The 25,142-nt window shown below is 37.9% G+C and overlaps 1 protein-coding gene across 2 annotated transcripts; it reads right to left on the bottom strand.

Moving 5' to 3' along the window:
• Positions 1–1,167: 1,167 nt before the first annotated feature.
• On the bottom strand, positions 1,168–23,122 carry kiaa0232 (KIAA0232 ortholog). Of its 2 annotated transcripts, none has more exons than XM_051898374.1 (8): positions 22,789–23,122; positions 15,097–15,643; positions 11,266–11,406; positions 10,677–10,746; positions 10,474–10,561; positions 5,290–8,587; positions 4,983–5,091; positions 1,168–4,803 (listed from the first exon to the last, which is right to left on the bottom strand). In XM_051898374.1, exons 2-8 carry the CDS (start codon positions 15,328–15,330, stop codon positions 4,787–4,789), a joined length of 3,957 nt encoding a protein of 1,318 aa, XP_051754334.1. In that variant the 5' UTR covers positions 15,331–15,643; positions 22,789–23,122; the 3' UTR covers positions 1,168–4,786. The 2 variants fall into 2 exon arrangements, with proteins under 2 accessions (XP_051754334.1, XP_051754335.1); XM_051898375.1 differs by lacking the exon at positions 22,789–23,122 and adding an exon at positions 12,078–12,123 and having other exon boundaries at positions 15,097–15,203.
• Between the last annotated feature and the right edge of the window lie 2,020 nt (positions 23,123–25,142).

Raw genomic sequence — 25,142 nt, 5'->3', positions numbered from 1 at the left:
GGTTTTTATATGTTGCTAAATCACCAATATGCATCGTAAATAAATGTATAAATTTCATAAATAAATAAATTTGCTTTGATGTAACAGCCATTACATGTTATGCTAAAATTTTACTTTGACAAGCCCAAAACAGTTTTTAAAGTAAAATGGGTACCTTCCATTCATCCCATGTGCTTCTTTTCAGTCTGGCAGAAGTGATGGGTGGTTACAAAATATATGGTCACATGACAATAAAAGTGTAGAGTTGCCGAGATACAGGGAGTGGCTCATCTTACCCCACTCTTCACTACTTCTCTCAAGAAATTTGACGTAAACATGTGCAAAAGTTTTTCTCCAGTGTAGAGAAGTGTGCAGGAGTTTTTTTTTTTTTCTCTCAGTGGAGGCACAAGATTTCTTGACAAAAATTAAGAAATTAACATCACATTTATTTAAATCATTTTTTAAAAATATAACTTTAGACCTTTCTGATGATTTATAGGAAAAAGCAATACCTCAACCAAAAAGTATGGATTGTTTGGATTGTGATTAGTGATATTGGGCTATATATAAACAAAACTGACTTGATGTTAAGCAAGAGTATTATGTTCCTGCAGTCTGCCAGTCAGTCAATGTTTGCCTAAAAACATTTCTTGTTAAGGTTTGGATTTTGTGTGCCCTGTATAGAACATTAATGTCTTTTGTCAGTCACATGCCTGTTTAAGTGATGAACTGCACTACTTGTGGTTGTTTTCAAAGATGGGAACAGATGTTTAATACTTGTGCTACAATAGTGTGGCCTGTGTTATAAAACTTTCAACCTCTGTAGCACCAGTGCTACGTGGGGAAAAAAAAAAAAAAAGTTAATGTACAGCCCTGGCTATAACATTTTGTTAGGTCTACTCAAGAACTGACAGAAAATAGTAAGAATATAATTTAAAAGGCAAATTACAGTATTTGTAAGGTCATTTTCTGTGAAAAGTTGTTGGAAAGTCTTTAAGGTCAGGGATCCACTAACAGATTAAGCACTTCCCTTGGCCTGATTGTGTCCTAACCAGGTTGGCTCAGGGTCAAAGCTTAACGTGTACCTAGAAAACCAGGCCAATTCAACATTTAGCTACCTAGTTACTGAGTTTCAGAATATTTAAGAAAGGCTCTCTCCTGCTGTCACTAAGAAACAAAACAACTATGAACTGTTTTGATGTTTATTAAAGGTTTAGAAACTTCACAATGGAAACAAAATGATGTACTCAGATGTACATGGCATTAGAACAATGCAACCAACTTTGTCTGTGTTGAGGTTTGGTGACTTTCATCAGGTATTCAGAGGAAAAATACAGGGTTGAGCTCCAATTAAGAAGCATCACAAAGATGAAATGGAGAGAGTTCTGCTTTAAAAGTTATACAACATTGCAAATAAAACTTAAAACTCTAAGTACAGACTTGAAAGTCATCCTCTCCAAATGTATTGACCAAACCAAAACATAAGAATGCAAATAATGCAATTTCTCCCACAGACATGAGTACTCCAGTCTTTTTCCAGCAACCATACCACCTCACACAGAGCTAGACTTGAGAGATAACAAAAAAAAAGTGTCACTTTTTTCATTTTAAAATGAGTCTGATCAAACTAAAAGAGGAACTGATTCAAGTTTCTTTAACTGTAAATAATCCGTCTATGCTGTTCTGTTATATTTGACTGTCACACATATTCACTATAATATTTATCCATTTTCTCAAAATGCTTAAATTTGAAAAATGCTTTTGTCCTCTGTCACCCACTAATGAACATAAGTCCAAATAAAACCAGCAACAACTTTGGAGGACGGCAACATTTCACTCAAAGTGCTCAACAGAACAAGAATTTAGATTTTGATTAGAGAAAGTGATGCCAAAAACGTGTAATTGCATTTTGGAATCTCTGACAGTATTTTAAATTGTAAAAAATAAAGTGAATTGTAACATGTTAATTGTCAACTAAATAATCCAATAAAGGCATCCAGGTGCTGCTCTACCCAGTTATACCATACAGTTTGTGCCATCACACTCATTTTTCTACCACTATAAATTTCTATGAACTGGATATTTATGATCTTTGTAAAACAATAATCACACTCCCATAACCACAATGAGGAAATAATGTGGGGAAACACAAACACACAAGCTGTTATAAACTCTGGGTCATACAAAAATCATCTTTCCAAAGTTATGGTCTACAGCCACTTCCATACAGTCTAGGATCATACACTTCAAACCTTAGACCCATTTTTGTTAAAACAAGCACAAATCTTTTAGAAGAACTAAGTGTGTAGACATTTTTCTTATACACATCTGAAAATTACAACTTAGACATGGTGTATGAATGTTAGCACCGATATATAAAATACTCTATAGATTTTACTATCAAGACTATTTTTTGCAATTTAACCCAAAGTGCATCTCAGAACAGGTCAACAAAATAAACTCACTTGCAAAGGGGCTTTTTTTTTTTTTCTTTTGGACATTTGATGCCAAAGCAAGTTTAGAAACTTAAATCCTTGTGCCAAATTAAGGAATCGTTTTTCAAAGGATTTTTGGTCAATGCTGAATGGGGCATTATTATTTTCATTGTCACATTCAAATTCCCCCTGAAAATATTTAACAAGTAATGCTTTAAAAAGTTTCCCACATTGGTACAGAAAACAGAAAGAAAAAAAGCACACTAACATTTTTGACCCCAAAAAAAAAAAAATAAAAAATAAAGGGTGCTTTTAAAATGTCAAAATGTCATTAAATTCACACTTAACACTCTGCTGATGTAGCATACATGTAGTCATTTCTCACTCATAACATTTGTAACAAAACTGAATCAAATGGGGGAAAAAAAAAGAAAAAAAAAAACATCCAGGCTATATTAAAGCTAGTAGATGTCAGGCTAGACATGTATGATCTGTTAAGGTCAAGAAGCAGATGAAAGGGAATGGATAACACACAGGTGTAAAATACGGTATTAGATAATAAATTAAATTTAGGATGGACTGTTTTTTTGCATTATGAACATAAAAGGGTTACACCGTACCCCCTACCACCTTTCATTCCACAGCCATGAAAAATTACATAGGCAAGCGACCTTTCAAACTTTGAAGGAAAAGTAATTTAGGCCTTATTCATAGGAAACGCAAGGAGAATGAGACTAAATTAAAGCAACATATGTCACAAATAAACCCTATGAATGTTCCTCTTAGACTTTACACAAAAATAGATCAATATCATAAGGTTGTAGAGTTACTGCGTGCCAAAATACGATATTGCTTTTATAAACCCCTCTTCATTTTAGATCTTGCTATAGGCACTGCCCATGCCACGAGTATGATGCATCAGTACACACTGAAACAGCCACAGATTTCTGAAACAAGTAGGAGGAAAAGTAAATGAAATTAAACAACATTTAAGCAATCAAATGCTGTTACTGGAAAAACTCAATATTCTTCTTGTTAAAAACAAAAAACAAAATAAATCAAGCCATATTATGAATAATCAGTAGTCACAATTTTGTTGATTAAAGAAATGGGAAGAAATTTCACTGAAAAGCCTCAAACTTTACACTAAGCTTAAAGAAACAATACATAAAGTTATGGCTACAATACCAAACTGCAACTGATATACACTATCAACTGTAAGGTGTAATAGTTTTTTTAAAGACTTATATGAAATTGTATATTTGGGTCAAAATATTATGTTAACTATTTTCCCCCAAATGTTTCATTTTTCCTTTATCTGCAGCACTTATATTTTACAAGTTTTCCAGATAGCTTACCATACTTGTATTCAGGAAAATGTAAACAACTATTCTTTGACACCACAACTCTGTCCAAAATTAACTTTTATGAAAGGTAACTTCACAAATCAAACCACCTGACAAATTAAAAAAAAAAAAAAAAAAAAATTTTAAAGCTGAAGTGAATAAAATAACCAATCAAATTGTTAAACCTTTATCAAAATGGCTAAATTAAAAGAGAAACTCAAGCAAAGAAAGCAACTTTTAATTTCAAGGGCAAAGCTCTGTTTCTTCAATAACCTTCTGTTTTAATTATCTGTTTTTTAGTTTGCTTATTGTATTATTACACTTTCAATATATTACCCTGCCTTATTTCTTTAAGATGCTTTCAAAGCAGCATGGTAGGGGACAAAAGCACTTTTTCTTTCAACACACCAAACCTCACACAACTATCTTCTATAAGTCATTTAGAAGATAAAAAATAAGACAAAAAGCAAAATTATCTGGCAGGGGAAGGGGGTGTTGCAATCGTAGTGCTTTCAACCTGACTTCTGAGTATTCATAGTTCGGTCACAGAAACTTAGACTATTAGAAGGACTGAGACTAGGTTCACAAGCACATGCACAATCAGTAGGACCACAGTTATAGTGTATCCTTGATCAAACGTAAAAGTGAAGCTAAAATCTATAAGGGGTAAATAAAGAACAATCTTAATGCTTAACTATGCCTTTTTATTCTTTTCAAAATTGATCAACCTTGGAATTAACAGACTGAAAACAGATCTATAATAAATGCTGTTGACCAGAATCATCTAATTGTACGTTCAACCTATTGCCATGTTTTCCCCTCTCTCTCTCCGTTTTCAGCTTGCTGATACGCCATTTTAGATGAACTGAGGAATAACAGGGCTTAGGACAGGGTGGTTAATTAAGTGCCCACTGCGGGCCCAGGGCTCACTGTTCTTGTAAGGGTCCTCCTATCCCTCCTCTGGGTTATGGTTGTAAGTGATAGGAGGAAAATAGCATTGGTATGTCTCCACATTAAGCAGAAGATTCATACATTACTGCTTCCTAGATGCAAAGAAGAGTAAAACATTTAATAATATGCAAACTCCATCCAACGTAGTAACTGCAATTTGACATTCAAATTCATTATGATTATTCTCTATTTATAGGTCAATGGGTTTGTCAATGCAGTGTACAACTCACTTCCTAGTATCTAAAACTGTTAAATTGTGTACTCTTCTTACCTCCGCACTGAGAACCTGGAAATAAAGGAGAGCATAGAGTACTCTGCCACCAGCACTCTTCTTGCTGCATATTAGTTAAGCACTGTTCTCCAAAATTCAACAGAGGAAACTGTTGAAGTAAGGAGACAAAGAGAGGCAGAAGAGAGAATATCAAGTACAGTCATGGCATATGTGAATTCAGTACATTGTGAAGTGCAGGTGATACCGATGTCAACTGCAAAAGACATGCTAATCTATTGTACAATTGTCCATATGCATGTTTCTGAAAGTGACAGTTTGGTCATAAACTGGCTCTGTAGTCACTTACCTCATGCATATCTTGAGCAACATCAAATGACTTCCCAGTTGTAGGAATCTGATCAGTTGCATCACATTTGCAAGACTCTGTCTCTCTGCTGCATTCTTCTTGTTGAAGAACAGAGGTCTGCACATGAGAACATGGTGTCGAAACCACTGCCGTCTCACAATGTACGCAAATCTCTTGTTCAGTAATCGGCAGAAGGGTGCTCCCACCCTCCTGTGAATCGAGTGACGTCTGGGCACTCTTCTCCATGCCAGACTTCTTTAATCTGGGTAGGAACTTCCCAGACTCCAACTCAGATTTCCCATAGTAAGGGCCCTCACACTCTGCGTCCTCCTCGAGAGGCTTGAGGTCAGCCTGTGGGTCATCAAAGAGGTCTGCTTGACCAACTGGAAGACTCGCTTCCTCTTTCTCAGACTCTACATCTGACTCACTGCACCCACCTGGAGACAGTTCAGAGGCAGATATTGGCCGGAAATGAGTCCTTGGGGAAATTCGAATGGCCCGATACTGAGTCCGGTTGATGCCATATAACCATGGGCAAAAGGGCTCATTGTCTGAGCATAATATGGATTTTGGCTTGAATCCCGGGCTGAACGAGGCCATATCCTCTGGCTCAAAGGAGCACTCCACATGCAGGACCTGGGAAAAAGGGTTGTTTAAATCAAAGGATGAAAATGGGTAATCCAGTCCCGACTCTTCTCCACGGAAGCCTCCGCATGATCCCAGTAAATCTTCATGGAAGACAACAGAAAATCCCTTATTCAAACCATCCCCTGGTCCCTTGGAAGCCTGCTCATTTTGACCAAGGGACACAAGAGGTCTCCACAATGGCTTGTGGCCAGGAGCAAAGCGACTGCTCGTGTTCATGAACACATCTGCTCCTGCAATGGTTACCATGTCAGAAGATGTGGCTGCTGCACACTGCAACAAACTGCCACAAGCATCACCAGGTGGAACCATAGCCCATTCTCTGTCACCACTTAGAGTCTTCAGTTCTCCATAAACCCCACCGAGGATAAATGAGGTGCTATCCTGTGAATTACAATTCCAGGGCTTGGCCGGTGTTGTGTAATCCCCATCATTCATTTTAGAGAGCTTGTTTTTATGAAGTCCCTCATCCTCTTTCTGTCCATCCCAAAGATGATATTCCGAACACTGCACAGCTTTCTTTTGAATTTCACCTTTTACATCCTTGTCAAGACAGCTGCATTGGTAGCCAGTAGCCTCCTCTGAAAACAAGTGCTCCCCTGTATTCTTTACCCCAAGTGTTAAGACACAGTCTCTGTCTCCAATAGCCATCCAAATGTCTTTTATTATCCCTGAGGTGTATTCATCACTTTGTTGATTTGAGACATCTGAAAACACAACAGCATTATAGAGTTTACTCTCATCCTGCTCTAATGCTATGCCACAAACAGACTCCAATTTCGATTTCTTATTGAAGGGCTGGTTGGACTCTGCGCCTACACTTGTTTCTTCCTGCTGGTGACTTGAGTTTTCTTGAAAAAAATCTAAAAGCTCCTCCTCTAGGCATAAAGGTGGGATAAGGGAGATACAGCTGACCTCTTCATTGCCAAACTGAACAGATTCATCTGCCGGAGCATTGATCTGTTCACTATCCGACCGTGTCTCCTCTGAGTGGGACCATGGACTGCAGGTCCTCGTTGATAAGTTAGAGCAGTGTTCTGTTTCATCAAAGGCACTGTTTTTGGTCCAAATTAGCAAACGGGATTGTTTGTTTCTTTGTGGATCTAAACAGCTACTTGAATCTACATTGTCCTGACCCCCCGTGAGTGAGTCGCAGGGAAAAGAAAAGGAAGGGCTATCGTACTGCAACTCAAAAAGAGAAAAGCAGGAGTTTAGGTCAGAGATGCTACCACTGGCTTCTTGGAGATGATGCCCTACAAAAGCTCCAGATATTTTGCTAAACGGAACACTGTCCAACACTGGGGAGAGTCTGACTGGAGAGTCACCTGGACAACTTTCTCCCTCCAAATCCTCCAAGCTAGATGATGAACAGCACTCCCAGACTTGGGCAATATTTTGAGTGATGGAAACATCTGCTTCTGAGGCTCCCAGAGAATCAACCCTTATTGCACTTTCCCCTTGCAGCTCAAGGCCATCTAAAACTACACATCCTGCTTCAAAGTGTTTTCGCTCAATGCTCTTTTGTCGAATCATGTTCAGGATTCGACTTTCTTGTACCGCATCTGAGGCACTAGGATCCAATATGGATTGATAAAGATCAACTTCATAGAAGTGAGTGAATTCAGACAGATGCTCATCATCTAAATCTTGACCATCTTCAGGAGGATGGCAGCTTGGAATCCCATTCAGTTCAGGAGCCTCTTCATCACCTTCACCAGGCACTTCAATGAAGTGGCCATCCACAAAAGTGCCTGCTGCAAGGTATGCCCTTTGAAAACAAGAATTTGCAATGCAGATTCCTTGAATTCTCTCCGATAGACAGTCCACATCAATGGACATAGCTAAGTCATTGGAAGAGTCTTCTTTACTCCGATACTTTGTCTCCAATTTACTTCTACTGAGAGGGACAAAGTACTCAGAGATAGGCTCAGTGTACCAAAGAGGCTCCTCCATATATTCCTTTTTATTGGCCGCTCCTCCTGACTCCTGTGCCTCAACTAGATTAGCATCTTTGCGGATCTCCCTCAGAGGTCTCTTGCCTTTTTTCATGTAGTGGTGCTGCTTAGGTGGGCCTCCAGTGGTACTGATGTTGCCACGTGCATTTTTCCGCTCCTCTTTGTCGATGACTTTAAGGGCCAGTTTGACCTGTCCGCTGCCACTTCGGCCTCTTTTGTTTCTGCTGCTGACCTCTCGAGACTTGTGTCTTATGCGGACTGCTTTGCAACTAAGGGTCTGGTCACCCTGATTACCACTAGAGCTTGAGCCAGCCTCACTCGAGCCAGAGGACCACGATCTGGGACGGAACCTTCCCTCAGATCGGTGTCTGGCCTGCCTCTTACTATGAGGAGCAACCTGATCATCAGGCACTCCTGTTGCGGTTCCATGGAATCGGTTTTCCTTCTCCCTCTTAGTGCGTCGCTGCTGGGCCCTCTCGCTGGTTGTGGTGGTGGAACTGGGTGCATCAACTGTTCGGTCTTTAAAGGCTTCACCTTCGCTGGTGCAGTCTTTTGGAGAGGATGTGTCTGTGCTTGTTTGAGGGACAGCAGATGATGATGAGCTGGAATATGTGCAGGCTTTAGCTTTGTTCCACACAGTCATAATTTCTTGGAGACAAACAGGTTTTTCTGATAGAGGTGGAAAGGCTTCATAGTACCTAAGGGGAAAAATAATAATAATAATAATAATATAATAATTTTACTGTAAATCATAAGAAAATTAAAGGAGCAATAAGATCAAATGCTGCATAAGGTCATCTTAATGTTACTATTTGAGACTACTGTTGTAATCATACAGCAAAAATTCTCTCATCTCCATTTATTATGTTATGCTAGTACACTCACTAGGCTCTCAAAACCCTGCCCATTCACTTTGAAGCAAGCATATATTTAATCACAGCCTTTTCTGGTTTAATAAAGGCTACATCGCTGTAAAAGTCCTACTGCTAATTATGTACATATACAGGTGCTGGTCATATAATTAGAATATCATCAAAAAGTTGATTTATTTCACTAATTCCATTCAAAAAGTGAAACTTGTATATTATATTCATTCATTACACACAGACTGATATATTTCAAATGTTTATTTCTTTTAATTTTGATGATTATAACTGACAACTAAGGAAAATCCCAAATTCAGTATCTCAGAAAATTAGAATATTGTGAAAAGGTTCAATATTGAAGACACCTGGTGCCACACTCTAATCAGCTAATTAACTCAAAACACCTGCAAAGGCCTTTAAATAGTCTCTCAGTCTAGTTCTGTAGGATACACAATCATGGGGAAGACTGCTGACTTGACAGTTGTCCAAAAGACGACCATTGATACCTTGCACAAGGAGGGCAAGACACAAAAGGTCATTGCAAAAGAGGCTGGCTGTTCACAGAGCTCTGTGTCCAAGCACATTAATAGAGAGGCGAAGGGAAGGAAAAGATGTGGTAGAAAAAAAGTGTACAAGCAATAGGGATAACCGCACCCTGGAGAGGATTGTGAAACAAAACCCATTCAAAAATGTGGGGGAGATTCACAAAGAGTGGACTGCAGCTGGAGTCAGTGCTTCAAGAACCACTACGCACAGACATATGCAAGACATGGGTTTCAGCTGTCACATTCCTTGTGTCAAGCCACTCTTGAACAGACAGCGTCAGAAGCGTCTCACCTGGGCTAAAGACAAAAAGGACTGGAATGCTGCTGAGTGGTCCAAAGTTATGTTCTCTGATGAAAGTAAATTTTGCATTTCCTTTAGAAATCAGGGTCCCAGAGTCTGGAGGAAGAGAGGAGAGGCACACAATCGCAGTTGCTTGAGGTCCAGTGTAAAGTTTCCACAGTCAGTGATGGTTTGGGGTGCCATGTCATCTGCTGGTGTTGGTCCACTGTGTTTTCTGAGGTCCAAGGTCAACGCAGCTGTATACCAGGAAGTTTTAGAGCACTTTAAGGACCATGGTATCCCTGTTCTTAATTGGCCAGCAAACTCGCCTGACCTTAACCCCATAGAAAATCTATGGGATATTGTGAAGAGGAAGATGCGATATGCCAGACCCAACAATGCAGAAGAGCTGAAGGCCACTATCACAGCAACCTGGGCTCTTATAACACCTGAGCAGTGCCACAGACTGATCGACTCCATGCCACGCCGCATTGCTGCAGTAATTCAGGCAAAAGGAGCCCCAAATAAGTATTGAGTGCTGTACATGCTCATACTTTTCATGTTCATACTTTTCAGTTGGCCAAGATTTCTAAAAAATCCTTTCTTTGTATTGGTCTTAAGTAATATTCTAATTTTCTGAGATACTGAATTTGGGATTTTCCTTAGTTGTCAGTTATAATCATCAAAATTAAAAGAAATAAACATTTGAAATATATCAGTCTGTGTGTAATGAATGAATATAATATACAAGTTTCACTTTTTGAATGGAATTAGTGAAATAAACCAACTTTTTGATGATATTCTAATTATATGACCAGCACCTGTAGATCATAACACCAGTTGTACAACAATCCACATTATTACATTACAGACTGTAAAGTTCAGTTACTTACATCTCAACCTGGTCCTTAGAAGAAAGTGATTCATCTGGTTCAGGAGACTGAGATATATCAGATTTTTTATTTCCTTGCTTATCTTTTTCTGCAAGACAATCATAGCAAAGCAATACAACTGAATCCTTGCCATAAACTATTACAACTGTAGGACAATGCAATTTTTGCTTAACCTGCATGAGACAGAAAACATGCAAACCAACCTTTCTGTTTGTTTTGAATATCCTTGAGTTTAGAGCAAAGCTCCTCGACCAAGCTTTCAATTCCAGAATTCTGAAGGAGAACAAAACAATAATTTAAACTTGCAGTTTTTGGGGAAATTATACAATCACAGTTCTGTGATAAACAGAAAAAGGAATAGTTTATCAAAAAATAGGAATTAGATATAAAATGTTTTAAAAATGACTCCCTTTGATTTGAAAGCTCCAAATATACACAAAATGAAAACATTAACCACAAAAAATGCCCACTGTGTAATGTAATTTCTGAACTATCTGGTCAATTTTACAGAAATAAGCACAGTAAAAAGCTTTGTGGCAAAGGCAAATCCACATCACTAGAGCCCTAAGTGGCATTTTTCACAGTCTTAATGAGGAGTGCTATTCTTGTTTGTTTAACCAATCTTTGCTCCACTAATCCCACAACACAAACTCAACAGTATTGTGACCAACCCTGGGCTATCATGTCTGCAGATGATTAAATAAAGTACACTAATCGCAGTTTAGCTGTGAAAATGGTTGTGGGAATACAAAACACCACATTTGATAAAATTCCTTAAAGTAAAGGTCTTACTTCATCAGATGCTGAACGCAAACATTGCACAGCAGCTTGTTTTTTCATCTCTTCAAGACTAAGGTCAGTCCCTCCCTTCTTCTTGCTCTTCCCCCATTTCTTCCCTGTTCCCTTCTCCCAGCCCAGGAAGATGTCATTTTCCTGTGCACAAGGAAAGTTGTATTGATTGCTTAGTATACAAGTTGTTTGGTGTTTTTTAAAATCTGATTAATTGCAAAAATAATCTACAGATTAATCAAGTATCAAAATAATTTTCACTAAAGAATGATTTCACTAAAGGTGGTTTACATTAAAAAAAATAAAATAAAAAAAATAAAAAAATAATAATAATTAAAAAAAAAAAATCTATTGTATGACTTTATAAAACTTACAGCACACCTGTCGTACACTTATACAATTTTTGGGGAACTATTGCTTTAAGATGTTTTATTAGTTTTGTACAGTCACTTAAAGGTAGATTAGGCCAGGGGTTCCCAAACACATTACTGGAGCCTCCCCAACACTGCATGTTTTCCATGTCTCCTTAATAAAAACACACCTGATTCAGATCATCAGCTCATTAGTCAAGACTCCAAGACCTAAAATGGGTGTGTCAGACAAAGGAGACATGCAAAATGTGCAATGCTGGGGAGGCTCCAGGAATGTTTGGAAACCCCTGGATTAGGCGAAGAGTCTAGTAACAGCAAGTTAGCTTTGAAAGCATGAGATCCCACCCTCCCTTTAGAGCACTCTCCAAAGCCACGCCTCCTTCAAAACACATGAACGCACAGCAGATTCTGCAAAGCGTCAAGAGATAGCATTAAACAACTTACAGAGCTCTTACTTGTACCACCTGACTGTTGCAGATTCATTTTGCCGCTGAAACGCAAAAAAAAATCTGAGTCGGAGGACATGAACAGCTCTGAAGATAACATCACGGGTTGCCATCTCGTAATTACAGTTATGACATGGCGTGAACGCAGCATAAACTCGTTGTTTTGGCTCAGGAGGAACTGTAAGGCGGACGCTGTTTGTTTTTGGCGCTCGGTGTATGGAATTAAATTAATGACAAATGTTTTTGAAATAAAAAAGCTTGCTGAACTGCACCAATTTAAAAAAATATGCATTGCATTAACCGTGCTTGCATTTTAATGGGCTGAAATTCAACAAGGTCGTATATTTAAGCTGCAAATATTTCAATTAAAAACATTTCACACACATTTTCATTAATAAAAAAATTCAATGATCCTTTCACCTTTCAGATTTCACTTCCAAAATATTCAGTCTGTTTAAAAATACAACCTATAATATTCGACAGGCAATTTTCAGTCCATTTTGTTTCACTTTACAAATTCTCTTCTACAAATTAAGTGGTTCAAATTCAACATAAAATTCAACATTGCACATTCCAAGTAGGGCTCGCTGCTGCCTGAGGTGGACATCCAACTCCGCCCACATCCAAGTGTGACATCAGAATGCCCAAGTGTCTCCCTGTGATGGGAAGTTCAGATAATTTTGCTGACTCTCATTCATCAAAATAAACAAACCTTTTTTCAAGTCATTTCATTCATTTCAGCAGAATATAATTAAAATGTTACATGATAATAACTACCCAAACTCCCCAACACATAAACCTACACAACATTTATCACATTTAGAACATTTAGAAAAAGAAAAAAACCCTGCAGTGCAAGGCCAAATTATAAGAAACAAACGATTAATTCATTGCTTAGCTGGGTCTTCAGGCTATGCAGTCTGTTAGTTTACCTCACCTCCCGATCGGAGTCGTTCGTTCATCCCGTGACATGATATATGATGACTCCCCATCCCCGTGTCGCCCCAGAAACCCCTATTTGTTGTATGTAGGTTTAAGCGTAATGGTACATTTTGAGTGTTTCAGGTATAAGGGTAGGTTTTAGGTGGTTTTCAGTGCGGTCTGTCAAAAAAGACAAATATAATAAGTAAATGATAAAGAATTAGGTGTGAGAGTTAAATCTTCTTGATGTTCAAAGTTATTGAGGATAAGCACAATATTTTCCCCCCCAAACCACTTCACCAGAAACCCAGCTAATTTCCAGCTAATGCAGCTAATTTCATTGGTTACAGTATTCTCAGCCTCAGGCGTCACGCCCACGGACTGTTGGCTGAACGTGTGATGCATATGGCACACTTAACTGGAAACACTTCAGGATTTTCAAAGTCATCATCTGGTTGGTTGAATTCTACAGACGTGCGTGTCGCGTTCGTTAATGATACACCTGGAAAGAAATGCCGTGACACCAAACCCCCTCGTGGAAGAAGAATGCCGTTGTGTTTACAACTGTGACAAGGAGTGCTTACCAGGATCAACTAAACGCTGGATTTTCAAAAGTATGTGAAGTTCGCGGCTCCATTGTTGCAGTAAACTTGCACAACATTCTTGAATGAATAATTTATTAGATGAATGCCAGTCTGTTATTGTAGGGACTTTTTACATTTTCACACCCCTAAACATGGTTTTATGACTAGAGTCATTCTCTTCAAATGCTATAAGTTAGAAATGTGTATACCAATGTCTTATGTAACTTTAGAAATGGTCCCTAAATAAGCGAATATGCTTTTTCAAATAAAGAAAAAGCTTTACGTGGTTTGTTGTGATGATAAAAGACCAAATTCAGTATAAAATACTATGTACAGTTAAGCAGGTGAACCCAGAATATTAACGCAATGTGCGTTTTTCTCCCATTGAAAACACATTATAAAGAAAATGCTTAGCGTGCAGTGCAGCGAGTTGCATTCCTCTAGTCTAGGCTCATCTGCTTGCATCACCAATAATGCTTATACTGAGTTTGGTCTTGTATTAGTCTATTAACGTTAAGCATTGTTGGGGAATCCTGGAGTATGACGTTTCAGAAGGCAACCCTAGTGTTACAGCACAAGCTATAGCTTAGCACAAGCTATAACATAGGTTAAGAAAACCGAGAGCAACTGAGATGTAATTCTTCAGATGTAATCTCAATTTTGGTAGAGAAGGCTGCTTTTTTAATAAATTACTCTCTCTAGCCGTTGGTCTGGTCTTCGTTAACAGCTGCTTGCGGCACCTGCTGGTGAGGACGACTAACAGCAGATGGACATCATGCATCAGCAAGCTACTGCTATTCCTGCAAGTTCCCGGATGTGCAACACTGAATTTGTCAAATTGAACCACTGAATTTGTGCAAGCGGATTTGTAAATCGAAATAAAATGGACTGAAAATTGCCTGTCGAATATTACAGGTTGTATATTTTCAGACCGAATATTTTGGAAGTGAAATCTGAAAGGTGAATATGGCTTATTGAATTTTTTATAATAAAAGTGTGCAAGAAATATTTTGAAGTGAAATATTCATTGCTTAAATATACAACCATGTTCAATTTCAGCCCATAAAAACGCAAGCCCTGAAAATACAATGCATTAGAATGCAAGCATGGTTAATGCAACATTTTTTTCAATTAGTGCAATTCAAGCTTTTTTATTTCAAAAACATTATTTTGTCATTAAATTTCTTCCAAATTTCTTCAGGTGGCTGTCTGTCTACAACTCTGCATAGTCTTACGGAACGTGCTGATGATGTGTGATGCCTGCGCGAGCAGGGTGTGAATGCAATGATTAGACGTTTTTTTGGTCCCAAGACTTCCACAGAAGATATTATGTATATGTTTTAATATTTAGACCACTTCTGTTATTGATTGCAATCAGGATGTGAAGAGAGTTTCAACCAATAACAAAAATTGTTTATAAAACAAAATCTTTAAAATACAAAACAGAAACAAGCCACTTAAAACATTAAAAACAAAAAAAAACAGAACTTTTCTGAAACATTTCCACTATACCTGGTCCTGCAGGTCATAGTCATAGCTGTCGTGCAGCAGCAGACTAAGGACATAGCGGGTGTAGATCATTGCATCTATGCCACATTTCTCCAACTCCTGACCCAGCCAGCTCTGCACTGGCCCTAGTGACTGCAGTGAGGACATCTCTGAGGAGGACACAGGGCCTGACAAAGGGAAGGCCTGTGAGACTCTTTCAGGAGCGGGGCCGTCTGACTCTCCACTCATTGGACGCATGAGACTAGGTTGGAGCTATTCTCAAATGCAGCTGCATGTTCCCAGGTGGACATGAAAGTGCAAGACGGAGTGGTATGAAAAGGACAGAGCTGATATTATAGTAGGGGAGGAAGGACTCAATCCAGCAGGACAAACACAGGAAGGTCTACATGAAGAGTCATGTAGATTCTTCTGTATATTTGTTTTGCTGTAAGCAAGAGGAGAATCTAATCTTCAGGCATGGCTTTGACCACTGGAAGCTAACAGCTTACTGAATAGGCTCATGTTCACTCATACGGGTTCATCTTGGAGGACAGCTGGTTCCAGGCTCAACCTGAGAGAAAAAAAAAAACAACAGCATTTAGTTTCATATTAAATGTTTTTTTTTTTGTTTTTTTTTTAAATAGTATAGATTTTGGGGCAGACCAAAACTGTTTAGTTGTTATGAAAGTACACTGAGAGCCCTTTCTGAAACTAAGTGTGCTAGAGCATTCAAAAATACAAATAATTAAAACAAAATAATAATAATGAATGTGGATATTTTGAGACTTTTAATGCATTTGATTAGGTCGATATTTAAAGTAAAGCCATTTCTCACCAAAAGGCACCAGTATGCTTTTGAAGGCTACATTCAAAACATGAAATCGGGAAAAAAAAAAAATGAAGTTTGCTTTCAGAATTGTAGTAATTGCTTATCAGAGTCAAAACAACACTGCTATAATTTAATAAGTATAAAAACAGTGCGATTACATTTACCTAGCAACAAATGTGTCCTTGATGTTCCCAGATGTTCAAATTCATTTGGGATCCAGGTCAGACACATAATTTAATCTGTATTATACAGTTCCCAAGGTTTGGTTTTGGAAAAGTAAAATAAAAGTACAGTTTGTATCTGCACCTTTAATCACTATTACAAGTGCTACAACAACAAAGTTTTGAGATTAGTCAGTATTGTTTTTTAAGGTGAGACTTAAAGGGTTAGTTCACCCAAAAATGAAAATTCTGTCATTTATTACTCACGCTCATGCCGTTCCAGACCCGTAAGACCTTCGTTAATCTTCGGAATGCAAATTGAGATATTTTTCTTTAAATCCGATGGCTCCATGAGGCCTACATAGGGAGCAATGACATTTCCTCTCTCAAGATCCATAAAGGTACTAAAAACATATTTAAATCAGTTCATGCGAGTACAGTGGTTCAATATTAATATTATAAAGTGACGAGAATATTTTTGGTGCGCCAAAAAAAACAAAATAATGAATTATTTAGTGATGGCCAATTTCAAAACACTGCTTCAGGAAGCTTCGGAGTGTTATGAATCAGCGTGTCGAATCCGCAGTTCGGAGCTCCAAAGTCACGTGATTTCAGCAGTTTGGCGGTTTGACACACGATCCGAATCATGATTCGACACGCTGATTTATAACGCTCCAAAGCTTCCTGAAGCAGTGTTTTGAAATCGGCCATCACTATATATGTCGTTATTTTGGGGGTTTTTTGACGCACCAAAAATATTCTCATCGCTTTATAATTTTAATATTGAACCACTGTACACTGTACTGTACACTGTACTGATTTAAATATGTTTTTAGTACCTTTATGGATCTTGAGAGGAAATGTCATTGCTCCCTATGTAGGCCTCACGGAGCCTTCGGATTTAAACAAAAATATCTCAATTTGTGTTCCGAAGATCAACGAAGGTCTTACGGGTGTAAAAAGACACGAGGGTGAGTAATAAATGACAGAATTTTCATTTTTGGGTGAACTAACCCTTTAATATAGTTTGGTATGAATAATATGTGGAATACTGGAATTTAATGCAGTTGGAATCAAAACCAGTTATGATTAAGCAAAAAGGTATGAGAGGCTGTGTTATATTATGAATACATTCTCCTAAAGGGTACAAATCACAAGAGGTTAGGGGCTGCACAATACTGGAAAAAAAAAAAAAAAATGGACATTTGATTGCAGTATTTTGTTTTTCTGCTATATTATATATTATATATATATATATATATATATATATATATATATTGTGATATGAAAACCATTTTACTAGATGAATAGCTTGGAAAGAATGAATCATTCTAGAATGATTGGAGTGATTTTGTGGGTGAGTGAATCTGCATAGAAAATAATAAAATTAAGTATAGATAAATACAATAGAACAAAGATACAAATGAAATAAACAGTGCTTTATGTTTTTCAGGTAAGTCTAACAGTATTCAGGTACAGAAATTGAATAATCAAATGTAAAAACACTGCATAGTCTTCACTATATAAATTAAATATAATTAATCTTTGTTAAAAACTATAAAAGTGATTTTCTCTTTGTATTTTGTTGCTTGATTAACATAACTTGGACAGAAGTGGGTATGTCTGGCTGCTTTCACTTTAAGAGCTAATGCACAGATCCAATATAATGATACGCATCCGTTTTCTTTCTCAATTGTTTACATTCACGTAAGTCAAAAGTGACTGTTTATGAGGATACTCACCGGAATGGGCATTGACAATTTTGCATGCATGTAACTGTTCAAGCACAAATAGACGAGAAAGCACGGAATTCGGTGTTCAAGTACTGTCTGTGCAGCTCTGTGTGTGCACAAAGAAAACAGCGTGCGAGTTACAAATTCAGTTCTCTTTCGCCCCTTTGTGCACTTAAATAGTTTAAAATCGCTTAAATGTTTACACGGACCTAAACGTTTAAACATTCAAGTCTAAACGTTTAAACATTCAAGTTTAAACATTTAGGTCAGTTTAAACATTCAAGCTATTTTAAACCACCACCTAAAACATGTCCAAATGATAAACTTTTATTAAACTTTGCAATTAAGAATCAGGCGGCTTTTGAACCTTGGTGCTTGGTCCGTACAGACCACGTATCAACTACGATCCCTATACTTGACATCGCATATTATGCGATGTGACATCTCGGATGCGCACATCACAATATCGATGCTAAAATTATGTATCGTGCAGCCCTACAAGAGGTCCATAAATAAATGCATGTGATTCTACAAATGAACACTGAAGAGAATTCTGTTTGTGAATCAGTTTGTGTGAATCTCATTTTTTTTTATCTACCTTTTCCTGAACATGGTTGTCTCCCGATTCAAAAGCACATTGAACCTGAGCTCATATGTAACTCCAACATTATAAACAATGCCTTCATGTATTGTGAGTGAAGATTCACCAATGATTTTAAATGAGACTGAAAAAGGGGAAACTGTCAAACGGAAGTAACAAGCTCTTATGGCAGTACCTATTTATCTGCTTATTTATCATTTTAACTTTGAATTTTCATTTAAAAAAAAAAAAAAAGAAAAGAAAAAGGAAATACGCGTTTTGTAATTACTAAGATGTGCTTTCTGTTTTGTAAAACAAATGAATAGTTTCCTCATTTTAAAACTCACAAATGACTTCTGGTATTAGAGATAAAAATGATATAAATACTGTTCGGTTTCTCACACAAACCGATCGTTTCGTGTCTTAGGACATCAATGTGTCGTCACGAGCCGCAGGGTTTAATTTGGATTTGTCTGTGCATGTTTTTTTTACTCTCATAGATTTTGTTACCATTGCCATGAATTATACGACTGACAGACCGCAACAGTTGGAATTAAAAATCATCGTTTGTGTTCTACTGAAGAAACAAAGTCGCCTACATCTTGGATGCCCTGGGGGTAAGCAGATAAACATCAAATTTTCATTTTTGGGTGAACTATCCCTTTAAACTGAAATGGCACCTAACCACAGCAGCACAACTTCTATGCAGGAGCATCTGAAACAAAAACATACCAAGACTCTCCTACCTCAAAACAACAATACAGCAAAGTATTTGGACTATTATAGTGCATTTTGTACACAGCAATAGTATATGGTTGTCAGTCCTGTGTTTTGTGCTTAATGCGGCTGCGTTCATACAGAATTCAGTTTTATACAAACTGCAGTGGGTGCGAGGCTGCGAGCGTGTGGCTCAAACGTACTTACAAAGCATTTAACACTTTTGATGGTTATTTAAAATATCTATGATGAACTCATGCCTCGATTGGACTCATTTATTTAATAATGCACTGTCAATCGTATTATGGACATCGCCATGTTTGATACTGTCTCTATGGTTACCGCTATGGTTAATGGTTAGAATGCGATTGTGACTTCAGCTGTTTGATCAAACAGCTGAATGAACATATTCAAGCAGCTACTTTAATCTCCTGAATTAACAAGGATTCACACTTGTAAGCAACTGCTGCTGTAAATCCCAAAAAGTGACTATGAACGCAGCCATAGAACACACTTAATTAGGCCTACACTGCATAAGCATTTTGTCATAAATGGCATCATTAGGTAAAAGTTTATACATAGATTAGTTACAGTTATTATTTATTGGTAAATTAACCAAAGGATTAATCAACTATTCAGAAAATAAACAACAGATTAACTGGGAAAAATAATAATTAGATTATTTGATTAATCGAGAGAGACAGAAAAAAATAAAAACAATAGATTAATCGATTGGAAAAAAACCAAAAAAAAAAAAACCTAGTTCCAGTCCTAATTATGATATTTTTCGTCAAGATGCAAGGATAAGCAAAAATCAGAATCTTCTGTCATTGTATGAAAAATGGCAGCTCTTCAAAATCTCCCTTTTTTGTGTTTAACTAAAGAACTAAAAACATGAGCATACGAAGATTACAATTTTCATTTCTGAGTGAACCATTTTGACAGTGCCACAGTATGAGCAGAAAGATCAGCATGTCTGGAATGCCACTTTAATTATAAGTTTTTTCTGCTCTTCTTGTTATGCAACACAATACATGAGTTTCAAAGAAACAGGTCCTACATGTCATGACTACATGTCATGACTCTGTGTGATGAGCATTGAGACAATTATCAAATGCTAATTATGCCCCACAACCTAACTTAAAGGCTTAATTCACACAAAACTGGAAGAATTAATTTCTTCCATTAATTACACACCCTCATGTCATCCCAAACCCGTAAGACCTTCATTCATTTTCGGAACACAAATTAAGATATTTTTGATGAAATCCAAGGGTTTCTGAACCACACATAGGCAGCAACGTCATTGCACCTTTTGACGTCTAGAAAGGTATTAAAGACATTGTTAAAATAGTCAACGTGTCTACAGTGGTTCTACCTTAATGTTATGAAGCATCGAGAATACTTTTTATGCGAAAAAACAAAACAAAAATACGTGAGAACGTTCTTCTACCTCAGAACGCCGACTCATTATTGGCCAGCTCCTGTGTCAGCATTACAAGCATATGTTAACAGCGTAGGAGAATGACAGGGGAGAGAAGAAATTATTGAATAAAGTCATTATTTTTGTTTTGTTTTTGCGCACAAAAAGTATTCTTGTCGCTTCATAACATTAAGGTTAAACCACTCTAGTCACATTGACTATTTTAATGATGTCTTTAATACCTTTCTGGACCTCAAAAGGTGCAGTGACGTTGCTGCCTAAGTGTGGTTAAAAAACCCTCAGATTTCACCAAAAATATCTTAATTTGTGTTCCGAAGATGAACGAAGGTCTTACGGGTTTGGGACGACATGAGGGCGAGTTCATTTTTTGGTGAACTAACCCTTTAAAACAAGGTTTATACCTTCTACACACAGTTAGTATATGCACAGACAAGAATACTCTAGCTTTCTATTTAAGGCAAACTCTACATGCCTTGCCTTATACATGTTTTTCTTGCATGCCAAGAAAAAACACAATCACTGTAATTATCAATGCACTTTCACCCAAGACGTAATCTGTTCCCAAAACATGATCCCAGCATTTCATTCTCACCATAATCAGAAAATCCATGCTTGGATATGCTACAACTGAATGTGGGCATTATAATAAGAAACAACGGGAAGTTTAAAAAAAAAAAAAAAAAAAAAACTCTCCCTGTCTGACATAATAACTTTGTTGTGTTGGAGTAGACAAGACATTTGTTTCCTCTCAAAGTTGAAACTAAAAAATTGTTTAAAGGTCCGCCACGCCCATTTTCTGTCGTCACTCCTCGTCATTTACAGCGAGTGCTGTGTGTCAGTGTATTGAACAGGGCTTTCATTGACTGTCACTGACCAGAAATATACTTTAGCTTAGCTTTCAGCTCTCACTAGTAACAGGGGTTGATATTAACATTCATATTACGACTATTTTAATCATCTGAAATGGTCACAGATGTCATAAAAATGTCTCTTTAAAAACCTTTAAAAGTCTGCCAAGATTGCACACCAACATATTCTGTAGAACAATTCAGATCATGCACTTTTTCTTTCTTTTGCGCTACCGTAACGGATCAGTGTAAACTTGCGTGGGAAATCAGTGTGAAATACTATGCCCTTGACGTTTGCCCCTTCATATGGCTTAAGTTAATCACGTTAAAATGCAAGCTTTACGATTAGTTATAGTCCTGTATTAAACGACCACCTGAAGGCGACACCGCCCCTGATGTCTCTATAATGTCTGTTTAAAGAATGTTGACGACATCAAAATAATACTAATTGTTTGACAATGACAGGAGAACAGCGGAATGACAGGACGCCAGCTGACTAGCTACGAGCTAACTATCAGCTGACTCTAGCAAGTGACCAGAAAGCTGAATACTTGAGTGCTGAATAACTAAGTCACGTTTATATCTTACTATCATTTCAGTAAGCCGAAAGACAGAATAAATTAATTAGGAAAGTTTATTATTTCAATAAAGATCTCTCTCCACAGGCCACCGTCTATGAGCGCAACAGACGAACCACAAACCACTTTCACTTACTCAGCATGATTCAGCTAACATTAATGTTGTTCGGCTTGATACTGAGAAAAGTGCAAGGCATAATCTTGCGCAAAGTAGGTCTGCCGCTCTGCTCCTTAACCAGCCCAAGTTATAAAATGATTCCTAACAACGATTTCCTCACAATGCACAATACGCCTCCTTTTCATGTTGTGAAACGCATGATTTGGCTTTATGTGGACAAAACCAATGTTATTGCCGTCTAAAGTGTCATTCTGAAGCATTCGAGATGTAAACAGATGACCGCTCATACAGTGTCGTCGGCTGGCTAACTCGGACACCATTTTACGCAAGAGTGAAACGCTAGTCCCGGTTTATCACTTCCTCGAAAACTACAGGCAACGTAAATAATTTTGCTTCACAACAACCGCCATAAAACGGTCCAAATGCGTGCTTCGTGAATTCAATTCAAAAGTAAATATGTCTAAAATGGGAAAAGGGACGGCTGTAACCCAAATAATACGAGGTAGCGTTGAGCTAGGCTAGTGCACCGTTGTAGCTAAACCGGGGAGGAGGAGGCGCGGCTGATTTCCCTGGCTACAAACGCTTGTAATACTTGACAAGACGGTCTAAAACATCAGCTTTCAATTCAAGTCGTAAATGTGGAGCATTACCAACATGTGTAACATGTAACTTATCGAAACGCAGTTTAACATGGTGAAATAATCTTACCTGCTGTAACCCTACGCAGTGTGCTAAATAGCAGCAGGAGAAGCGATGACTTCTCTCCCGCTGCCGTTCCGAGCTCGAGCTCTATGGTCCGCCGCAATAGCGTCACAGATATCAGGCGCGGGGTAAAGTATGTTACGTCCTTAACTCGGGTTAGGACGCAGCTGACGACATTTTGGATCAAGGTGGACCTGCATCATATGTCTCCAAACATCATATGACAGTTCAGGTTGAGCCAACATGGCTGACAGGGAAGGACTTTAAAGGCGATTTCCGACTCCATTTTACTTATCTCCAGGCAACAAGACAGATTACAAATGTGTCGCCATGGCTGATATCCCTCCGCGAGAGCTTGCATCAGAACGACGGAGTTCTTGTCGGTCTTCACAGTTAAATTATTTTTTACTGAGGTTAGCAGCCATTTAATAAAGTGTACAGCAGTTACATTCCACCGTTAAGTCTGTTTCCTATAAAAAGCAGATGTTCAAAATTGCTGTACAATTAAATTAATTAAATTGTTAAAAATTCCATATAATTCTATTGTCATCGCTTAGATTATAGTTAGATTGCAACATCTTAGCTACAATCCTCATTTAGTGCGCTTACACTGAGTATAATTAGATGTCGTGTGTATACAGTCACTTCTTCTGTACGTCACTGGTAACTGAAAATAGCAACGCATGTGCTGTTTGCTGGAAATATGGCATTCCTAGAGCATTCAGAAAAAATATGACAAATCCGATTAAAAAATAATTTTTCCTCAATTCTCATATTTTACCATCACCGTACTCTGTAATATTAAGATCCAACAAAAAGTTTTTTTCTCCCCCATTAAGTATCGTCAAGCATCTCTGTTGCTGTACAGTTAGCCTCCGTTCATTGGGCTGCAGCCCACCATACGAGCTCCCTGTCATGACACGGATTCGACGCTAAGGACGACTGGAGCCCCCTAGCGGCATCGTCTAGTTTATCTGAGAACTAAATGGATGTGCCTTCAATATTGTGCACCAATATACAGGTGCTGGTCATATAATTAGAATATCGTGAAAAAGTTCATTTTTTTATTGTAAATTATTTTAAAAAATGAAAATTTCATATATTCTAGATTCCCTACATGTAAAGTAAAACATTTCAAAAGTTTTTTTTTTTTAATTTGTTGATTAGAGCGTACAGCTAATGAAAGTCCAAAATTCAGTATCTCAAAATATTAGAATATTTACATTTGAGTTTCATTAAATGACCATCCCTACAGTATAAATTCCGGGTATCTCTTGTTCTTTGAAACCACACTAATGGGGAAGACTGCTGACTTGGCAATGGTCCAGGAGACAATCATTGACACCCTTCACAAAGAGAGTAAGTCACAGAAGGTCATTACTGAATGGGGTGGCTGTTTACAGAGTGATGTGTCAAAGCATATTAAATGCAAAGTTGACTGGAAGAAAGAAATTGGGTAGGCAAAGGTGCACAAGCAACAGGGATGACCGCAAGCTTGAGAATACTGTCAAGTAAAGCCGATTCAAACACTTGGGAGAGCTTCACAATGAGTAGAATGAAGCCGGAGTCAGCACATCAAGAGTCACCACACTCAGACATCTTCAGGAAAAGGACTACCAAGCCACTTCTGAACCAGAGACAACGTCAGAAGCATCTTACCTGGGCTAAGGAGAAAAAGAACTGGACAGTGAACAGTGGTCGAAAGTCCTCTTTTCAGATAAAAGTAAATTTTGCATTTCATGTTGAAATCATGGTCCCAGAGTCTGAAGGAAGACTGGAGAGGCACAGAATCCAAGCTGCTTGAAGTCTAGTGTGAAGTTTCTGAAGTCAATAATGATTTGGGGGGGCCGTGACGTCTGCTAGTGTTGGTCCATTGTGTTTTATCAAGTGCAAAGTCAATGCAGCCATCTTCCAGGAGATTTTGGAGCACTTTATGCTTCCATCTGCTGACAAGCTTTATGGAGATGCTGATTTCCTTTTCCAGCAGGACTTTAGCATCTGCCCACAGTGCAAAAACCACTTCCAAGTGGTTTGCTGACCATGATATTACTGTGCTTTATTGGCCAGCCAACATGCCTGACCTGAATCTATGGGATATTTTCAAGAGAAAGATGAGAAACAGTCGATCCAACAATATACAGATGATCTGAAGGCTCAATAGTGCCTCAGCAGTGCCACAGGCTGATCACTTCCATGCCACACTTCACTGATGCAGTAATTTGTGCTAGGAGCAAGTCATTTGCTGTAATATGTCCTGCCAATCAAGTATTGAGTGCACAAAAGAACATACTTTAAAGAACTTGAACTTTTCTGTTTTGCAAATCCATTTTTTGATTGATCTTAGGAAATATTGTAATGTT

This window comes from Ctenopharyngodon idella, chromosome 7, assembly GCF_019924925.1.
Source record: "Ctenopharyngodon idella isolate HZGC_01 chromosome 7, HZGC01, whole genome shotgun sequence".
NCBI lineage: Eukaryota > Metazoa > Chordata > Actinopteri > Cypriniformes > Xenocyprididae > Ctenopharyngodon > Ctenopharyngodon idella.
Note: the sequence above shows the minus strand (reverse complement) of the source record. Positions and strands in the feature narration are given on the sequence as shown.

Coding starts and splice junctions, on each gene's coding strand:
- kiaa0232 (XM_051898374.1), bottom strand. CDS start 15,330: ATGCGTCCAATGAGTGGAGAGTCAGACGGCCCCGCTCCTGAAAGAGTC. Junction 10,562..10,676: donor TATTCAAAACAAACAGAAAG/GTTGGTTTGCAT, acceptor ATTGTCTTGCAG/AAAAAGATAAGCAAGGAAAT. Junction 5,092..5,289: donor TTGCTCAAGATATGCATGAG/GTAAGTGACTAC, acceptor TTACTTCAACAG/TTTCCTCTGTTGAATTTTGG.